Source organism: Rhizophagus irregularis, chromosome 23 (assembly GCF_026210795.1).
Source record: "Rhizophagus irregularis chromosome 23, complete sequence".
In the NCBI taxonomy this organism is placed as follows: Eukaryota; Fungi; Glomeromycota; class Glomeromycetes; order Glomerales; family Glomeraceae; genus Rhizophagus; species Rhizophagus irregularis.
Genome location: NC_089451.1, coordinates 1483341 through 1493071, shown reverse-complemented (window position 1 = coordinate 1493071; position 9731 = coordinate 1483341). Strand labels below are relative to the sequence as shown.

Here is a 9731-nt window from a genome sequence, read left to right as displayed (position 1 = left end):
AATAATTAGTTAATTTACACAAAGATCCATAACTAGCAAGACACTAGAAAGTGGCTGATACGCCAATCCAAAGCAAAGTCTTCAACTAATTCTGTAACAATAGAACTCATAAAAATCAGCAACATAGACTGAGACGTATCACAACTCTGGCTAAATTAAAAACGTTAATTACTAGTAATCAACTGGCGACACGATTGTACAGTGAAATCATCCACGTAACACTATTTTTTTGCAAAGTGGAACCAGTTTCTAACGTCCACAAGTTTATGTGACACATCACAAAATTAGTAGAAATAAAACAAACACATAAAAGTAACGTGCTACTATCATCATGCGTTACGACCGTTGCGTCTCACCTCTACCTTTGGCGACTGCGATGTAAACGCTCCAATCACTCTATAGGAGGTCTATAGCAAGACGTTATATAACTTAACGGGTACCCGCCGGTATTTGCCGTAACAAATGGCGGATATCCGTTATAACAGACGGAAGGTGCCTGCCGTAAAATGCCCTACAATCAATGTTTGATACTATTAATAAAAAAATTATTTTTATACTTAATTTATGAATCTAGTTATAAATGCCACAGCTTTAGTATATGAATTTTATGAATAAAGAAATTAAAGAACCCACTGCATAAATCAACTGGTACCTGCCGTAAAAAATAGCAAGTTATTGCAGGTATTCGCCGTAAGTTACAGCGGGTGCCTGTTGCGGGTTACTCACTGCTTTAGATCAAACCTGTTTAATCTCATCCCCAATATCTTTTCAAATTACACAACAAATTATTGATCGAATTTTCAGAGCATAAACGTCATCAGTCTTAAAAGATAGCATCACTAAACAGAAAAAGTGCAATAGCCTCATAAATAAAAAAACAAATATAATATACAAACATGACTCCTCTCAAATACCTAACAAACTCACTCAAGACCGGCGAATTTATTACGCTACGGAAAGAAATAACTCTGCTCCTTATGAGGCATGCTCGCCCGAATGTTGACGACTAAGCATGGATCAGACGAAGTTCCAGTAATTTTAGTAATTTTTTTACAATCAGGCTCCTGGATATCACACAGAACTAATTATGGTTCCGACCAGGTGAATTACACCCGTAATTGACGTTATTACTAGAAACTTACTATTGTATGAGTTTCACAAAAATAAGCCCTATTGGAACATTGATCACAGCCACCATCAGATTTTCATAAGGATCCTTCTTACAGTGCCCATCATGAAGACTTATTAGGCGCAAGTTCATCACGAGATTCGCGAAAAGTAATATGAAGAAGTTAAACGGTAATTCTAATCTATTGGATTAATTTGCGATTAGGTATATTGATATGTAATAATTTTTGAGTCAATGGTTTTTTAATTTTATTTATTTTATTTTATTTTTAGTTGAGGTTTCGATTTATTACTCGGTTCTTGTTATTAGAGCCCGAGAATTCATTAAAGTTTTCAATAAGTCCATATAATTCCTCGGGTAAATTTCCATAATATAATACTTCATATAGCATGAAGATTATCGTACCTAATAGATGGAATAAATTGTTGTAAAATATGTTTAGGCAATGTTTGAAGTTTGAATTCGTAAATATTAAAGTGTCAATTTATTGAATATTAATGATGCTTATCGTTTATGTTCCGAATCCAGAACAATTAGACATCAAAATCAATACAAAAGAATAATAAAGATGAAATTATACTGAAGCTAGTGCAAATAATAACAAATTTAGATTACTAAACGCCAATCAGATTTATCGTATAAAACTATTTACTGAAAATTTTTTTATGTTTAACGTTCTCATTTACTGTGTCATATACGGTTTTGTGAAATACGCGCATAACTTACTTTGTTTTTCATTGATATAACCAAAACATCCTTTGAGCGCCATTCTAATTTGAAACAGGGTTCCCTACTGCACTTGCATAAGAAATCTGGTGAAATCAACGGTTTGGACGAAATTACCACGGATAGCGTTCTTTGTTTATTTTATTTATTTTATCAGAATTAAGCGTAAATCAAATATACGATTGAAATCAATAAATTTAAATTTTTGCAAAATCATTATTTAATATATATATTTTTATTTATTTATTATTTTAAGAATATTAACGTACGTAAAAATTCAAAAAAAAAATGCTAATGAATTTATATATAATCTTTCTTCTTTTCTTTCTTTCTTTTTTTTGTTTTTAAAAAAAAACTATCTATAAAAAATGAGTAAGAAAATGAAAGAATTATTAATTCTACACAAATCTCTTTTTCTTAGAAGCTCGCCTTTCCTTTGATAAGCTAGAATCAAGTCGAACATGAAATTGTAATCTACTCAATGACATAAATACTTTCTTCTTTTCGTTCATACTCAAAACATCCCACTCTTTAAATTCAATATTTCTTGGCCAACCAGACACAACGAAACTTTCTTGTTTATTCCAATCACCATAAGGGATACTCATTTTTATTTTCGTATCTTGTTCTTTCATAAAATAAAAAGACATCACATAAATATAGCAACATTTTAATTGAATTATAAACGAAAATTATTATACTCACGAAATTTATTTTCAAGGAATCTATACACTTCTGATCTTACATTCACCGATTCCAAATTAACATCACGACCATTTTTCGTTATGAGAATGTTAAAATCCTCATCATTATCCATTACACCTCTCTTTTTATGATTGAACCCATTAGAATTGTATTCATCAGGAGTTGTTTCATTGCTCGTTAAAGTAAAATCAAAAGAATTTGGACTATATTCTTCGGATTTTTCTGATAATTTCTGTTCATGAGTTACACTATCATCATCATTATTGTTATCACCATCACTAATTTGTTCTATTTATTTATTTATTTTTTTTTAAAAAAAAAAAATCGTTATTACCTTTACAATTTAGTTTAATTTTAAAGGACGATGTGATCATACGCACCTTGATTATTAGGACAATTCGAAACATAATCAACAAGGTCAATTTTAAACTGATTTATTGTTGTTTCTTTATCAGAACAGAAATCTCTGAGATTTCCCGTTCCAAATGCAGTTGAATTCTCAATATTAGATTGAACACCAACAACAAGAAGATGACACCCACACTCTTGACTAATTGCTTTACACTATAATAGAATAGTAAGTTTTCTTTCGTTAAAAAGAAAAAATCTCTTTTTTTTTAAAAAAAAAATTAAATAAATCTATAAATTAATTACCAGATTTTTTAATTCTTGGATGTTTTGTTTTAAAGTACGTTCTCGTTCTTTCTTATCATCAATATATTGTACAGTCTCATACATTTGTTCATTATTATAATCATTCGCTATCTGACTATATGTTGATTTATCGCATTTTGAAAGGTTTATCCAGGCTTCAATGTCTTCATTCACATCTTTTTTTTTTTTAAAAAAAAATAAAAAAAAATAAAATTCAATTTTTTAAATAAAATAAAATTCTAATCTTAGAAAATGAAAATCATTATTTTTATTATTTTACCTGCGCCATCCATTCTTCTTTGCACACAGTAAATATCAAATGCTGTGGACGGTTTTCTTTTAGTTGCTACTGGACGTTCTTCTTTCATGATATTCTATAAATAAAAGATGATTATTAAATTCATCTTTTAATCGGTTGAACGATAAAGTCATTTCGAACATACTCTGATAACATCCTCTTTAACATTTAGCTTCTCGGAAAGTTTCTTAATTTCTATATTTTGTTCATTAAGTAAGTTGTTTACAGAGGAGTAAAGTTCTTGTGTTTTCTTTTGTGCCGTTATTTCATCCATTCTTGATGTTCAATAAGAAGATTTATTTAAAAAAAGATAATGAAAAGTATGAAGATAAAACTTGAAATAAAAGTTTGGAATAAATTTTTTGATAAAAGCTGTTTTGAAGAAAATTTTCTATATATATATACAAACAAAAGAAAAGAAAAGAAAAAAAAAGAAAAAAAAGAAAAAAAGAAAAAAAGTGAAGAAGTGAAGAAGTGAAGAAAGAGAGAGAGAGAGAGAAAATTATTTAGTAAAAAGAGTAAAGTGAATAAAAAGGGGAAATTTTTTGATCATATATAAATGTGTAACGGAAAATTTTTCAGATGTCGTATATGGTTGGTTATTTAGATAATTATTTTTTGTATAAATAATTAAATCATATATTCCCTTAATAATCAGGTTTTCAACAATAAAATTTTTAATCGTTATTTCTTCTAGAAAATAGAAATTATAAAATAGAAATAAAAAAATCATAAGTACTTATATATTTGTAGGTATAAAAAAAAAATTATTATTATTATACAATAAAGATATGAATAAATAATACAAATATTAATAAAGAAATTTACCAAGTTTTAACTGAAAAAGTAAGGGAATGAAAAAAAACTATTATATAAGTATATATGTGTATTATGTTCGAAATATTATAAAACTATTTTCTTTTAAAACGGTAAAAGGAATTAATACTAATCTCTTTAAAAATATTTTCTTAAAAAAAAAAGGATAAAAAATTTAGTTTTAAGTAAAATTTATTATAAATAACAAAATTTTATTTAATGTAAATTACAAAACAAAAAAGAAAACAGAATTAGTAAGATAAAAATGTAAGAAAAAGAGTAAATGTTTAAGTATGTTTTTTTTTATAATTTTAAATGTGTTTAACGATATTTATTTATTCCAAAATATGTGTAATTTTGTGTAATGTAGATCCGAAGATTGCGAAATTTTCCTTTTTAAAAAAAAAATGATTTTTTTTTCTCTGAGATTATAAGCTTCAATATTTTCGATTTTTCTCCCTCTTAAACTATTTCCTAATAAATATTTTTTTGCGGTCCTTTTTTTTAAAATTTTCAAAATTTTTTTTTTTTTTTACATTTATCGATTCCGTACATCTAACGATCATTCCAACATGACTTGTTTATGTCATGAAAACAAAAATCAAATTGAATTGTAGCATTTAATGCACATCAGACCTTATTTTTATAATAAATATACTTTTTTAAAATAACTGATCATAACAATTTAAGAATTAATGGAATATCAAAATATATAAAATGATTTTTTTTTTAAAATTATCTCGAATTTTCTATATTTAATTATATTAAATAGTTCAAAAATTTTGAAGATCAATTATAATAATAAAATAAATAATCGAAATTTTTAATTATTTTAATTATAATTAATCAAATAAAAATAAAAATTTGATCATTTTAGTTAACTTTTATATTAAAAAGTATACTCTTTTGTATATAATATAATTTTGTTTTATTTTTTACTTTGAAATAATAAAAAAATCCAAAAAATTTTTTCTCCTCTTTTTTTTGTTTATTGCTGCGCCTCATTATTTTGGCAATCGATCTTTGACTTTCCAAAAATGGGTTTGAGGCTAAGAAAAAAAAACAAAGAAATCTATCAGGTGACTTTTTTTTTATACGCTTTATTCTAAAAAAAAAAAAAATTTTCAATTGAAGACAATCGTTTCAAAAACTTTCAAATGTTTTTTGTCAATTTTTGGAATTAAAAATAAAAATATCATGGATTTTAAAAGTAAATGAATGCTATTTATGTTTATTATTTCTACTTACGTTTTTATTGTAATGTATCAGATGTATGCATTGTTTCTATAAAGCTGATTATATTGTTATTATTATTATTATCATTATTATAATTATTTAAAATTTTTTTTTTTTTTCGCCGAATATACGAAAATTAAAAAATTGTTAATCCATCATCTATAGATTATGAATAAAGGCTTGCATCGGTTAATGGTTATTGCGGCATGAATAGCGCCAAACTCAAGAAATATTGAAATTCTTTTTTTGGTAGCTTTTACAAATGTTATTTCAACATATACCCGGAAATTGAGGCTGAATATGCTATAGATCTTCTCAATACTTGGAGCCCATTAATTTAATAACTGTAAAAATGTCTGAAAAAAAAACATAGAGATCCAGAAATCTAGAGCTGAAAAAAAATTATTCCGCAAAAGATTTTGACGATAATGTCATGACTTGATTACATATGATACGTCTTTATAGACTTCCCGATTAACGGTGGCTTCGTATGACAATAAAAGATATATTATTATTACGGTACGCTAAGCCATTTTTCGTTATATTGTTTGACTGACGAATTAAATTACCTAAAAGTTTGTTTATTAAGATTTTCTTCGCGTAACAATTTTCTAGAAAATTAAAGAACGATATATATTATATATATGATGAGTGAGAAGAAATTTATTGGCTAAGAATTTTTTTGTGTCTATAAAAAGTTTTGGATAGCTGTAATAGCTGTATCAGTAGATTTTCTGCAAGGTGAAGCATCTCTCATGTCCTCTGTAATTTATCCATCTTATTCTATGCAGTGAGAAGGTCCTACAGTACTATAAAAAAAAAAATTGCGGAGCCAATAAAATATGCAGTATAATGTGAACTTAAGCATAAAGGTAAAAGAACGAACCCTCAATAAATAATTAAATCTAAAAAGAATAATTAAAATAACTGCAATCTTATGAATCTCATGTATTTTTTTTTAATTTTTTTTTTGTATTATAATATAATAATATATTATTTTTCTATATAACAATAATATAAAATTAATAACAAATTTATTTATAAACCCTATATTACATGTCTGAGTTTTTTCGGAGTAAAAACTAGAAATGATCATTTATCAGAGTTTATTCCAGAATTTTTTTTTATAGGGAAAGTATACTTAATAATATATTTCCGTTAAAAAAAAACTGCATTTATCGTTAATCTGCTAGTACGGATACATTGTTATTATTATCTTATCTAACTTCTAAAACAAGATAATAAAATAAATATTATTGACTTTTATGATTCCTATAATTCTCTTTTAACCAGCTGTTCCCATGAAAACCTTATAAGTTTTTAACTTTGATGATATAAGAAATACTTACTCATTCCGATGTTTGTTCAACAATTACGAAGAGTGGATAAAATAGCCGGGTAACACTATAACAAATGTACATTCAACAATAACACGTTCTGTGTCATATTGGACCAAGTTTTAGCGATACAACAAAAAAATACACAACGTAACTATCAGACTAGATTTGGATTATTACGAACACAATTACTTTCTTATACAGCTTTTTGCATAATAATGGCATCAACAATGAAATGTTCACAGTTGCATCTATCCAGTATTATTATGTTTTTCACTAACCACGGAGAATAAGGAGCAGTTTTAAAAAAATTATTTTAATGAACCGATTGGAAGGTGATCACCAAAATTTGTATGTTGTATTGGATGATCAAACTCTTCTTTCCAAATTAATATCAAACTTTATGCATGTAGATAACAATTCTGTTTTGGATTGTGGGATGACTAAAATTGAAACAAGTAATTGTTTTACAATAATATATTTATAAAAAATATATATAAACAATATTAATTGAATAATATATTTAGTTATTTATTTATTTATTTTATTTTATTTTATTTAAATTTAGAACATTCACTCTAGAAAATTTGTTACAAAATAGGGGATTGATACCCGTAATAACGTAATAACTACTAACTTTTGCTTGATCGTTTAATTTTTGGCCCGAATTAAATTTAAAAATAAAAAATAATAGTAAATAAATTTAATAACAAACAAATAAAAAAAAAAAATCAATTAATCAATTTAACGTTAAATCATTTTTTGATCCTTTACTAATATATATTAAGTGTAATAATTCTTTAACCAATAAAAGTCATGGATTATTAATTACTATTGGCGTGAAGTCATTGAGTCACTTAAGTGACGTCTCAAGATGATACGCATTTAGCCGAGATTAGAGCAAAATTAGCTAATTTCTGGTTATTCAGTCATTTAATGAAACCATTTTAAACACCTTTTTTTGGTATCCAAATATGTATATATTAAAGTGACAACTATTGAAAAAATTCTAATTTTGAACAATTCATTCATTACTCATGAAATGAGGGAGTGAAGTTGTATGCATGTCCTTCCTTCCCCTTAATGGAAGTTCTCATTTACTTTAGTCTTTAAAAGGAATAATAATACAAATTCTTAGTAATATATCATAATAGAATTTGATACACAAAAAGCTCCGCCATCAGAAAAGCCTCAAAGATGCTGAGCTGTGGTGGGAAGGCTTGGGTTTTTCTGAGTGGATCATTAGTTACTACTAGTTATTAATTATAGTAGTTGTATGTTGATAAACAATGAAATTATTGTTTCGCTTTTTTTGGAATTGATAATCAAAAAATTACACAACTTTGAAAAGAAAATAAGTTGCATGTAAGAATTAAAGAATATAGACATTGAGATCATCGTGTAACTAATATTTCATATTATTTTTTAATTATAAAAAGAAACGATTAAAATTTTTATAAAATATTTTTTACTAAATTGGAATTTTAGTTAGTTATGTTGTTGTATACGCAATTATTTGGGAATTTTTGAAACAGCATATGAGTTTATGCAGTATATGCAACACTGCATTATTATCTATGGTTATTATGATTATCAGATGCTTTGGGAAATTACCCATTGTATTTTATTTATGATCCAATGAATCTGAACGATCTTAACCATTTTGTAAACGAGATTTACGTTTTCAATATTAAATTTTTTATTTGATTTTTTAAATGTCATAAAATCCAATCCGCAATATTTTTAATAAATTTTTATGAAATGTTAAAAGAATTTATTGATTGAATGAATAAATAATAATTCTAACAACAGAAAAGAATGTTAGTACCGTTATAATACTAATTTTCAATAAAAAAAAATAATATAAAATGAAATAATTGTTCTATTAAAAGATCATGATCTCTAAATGCAGTACTTTTGTTGTGAATTCTGAAAGAAAATAATAATCATCATGGAAATACTTAGAAAGTTTGTCTTTACAAAGGAAACAAATAACAAAATAACAAGTTAAACAATCGAACAGATTTACACGTGTAAGTATTTATTTGTCTCAAATTTATATTTATCCAGTGTTCATAAATTCTGGGGTTAGTCAATAATTCAAACTTTGTACTATTTATTAATAATATATATAATCTTGTCAATAATTCAACTTTGTACTATTACTAATAATATATATAATCTTGGCAATAATATATAGACAAACGATATAAAAGCACTTACGAAATACAAAAGCAAGTGCTTTTTTAATATCCCCCCTTGCAAATCATTTTTACCGTAAAAAGATTCCCACGCTTATCAATAAAAGAAAAAAAGAAAAATAATTATTGTGTAACATCTTTTTTAAGTGGTTTGTTTGCCACGTGATCCTATTACGTAAATCTAATATATATGGGGTATTAAGGTACCATTATTAATTTTTTTTTTTTACATTTGTTTACTCTAACTGTGATTCAGCTATGATAATAAAGTCTGCTTTTGGTCCTCAGGTTCTTGAAGATTTGAAAACAAGTTTTCTTCAAAAAAAGAACTGTGATGTTATAATTTATGTTGGAGAAGAACCAAACGTTGAAGTTGTTTACGCTCACTCTTTTATCTTGAGGATGCGATCATCATATTTTGATTCTGCACTTTCCCCAACTTGGGCTGAAATGAAAGACGGAAAGTTTATATTTAAAAAACCAAATATTTCTAAATTAGTCTTGCAAAAAATTTTATTGCAAGTATTTTTATTTATTAAATTTATAGACAGATATATAATTATTTTATATATATATATATATATGCTGAAAAATTTAACATTTTTTTTTTATTTTTTGTAGATATTTAT

At 25.7% G+C, this 9731-nt stretch overlaps 1 protein-coding gene across 1 annotated transcript; it reads right to left on the bottom strand.

Moving 5' to 3' along the window:
* Nucleotides 1–2054: 2054 nt before the first annotated feature.
* OCT59_015287 (uncharacterized protein) lies at nucleotides 2055–3786 on the bottom strand (the record flags this gene model as incomplete). Its single annotated transcript, XM_025309802.2, has 6 exons — nucleotides 2055–2483; nucleotides 2561–2848; nucleotides 2941–3124; nucleotides 3215–3390; nucleotides 3495–3588; nucleotides 3658–3786. 6 exons carry the CDS (start codon nucleotides 3784–3786, stop codon nucleotides 2254–2256), a joined length of 1101 nt encoding a protein of 366 aa, XP_025188991.1. The 3' UTR covers nucleotides 2055–2253.
* Between the last annotated feature and the right edge of the window lie 5945 nt (nucleotides 3787–9731).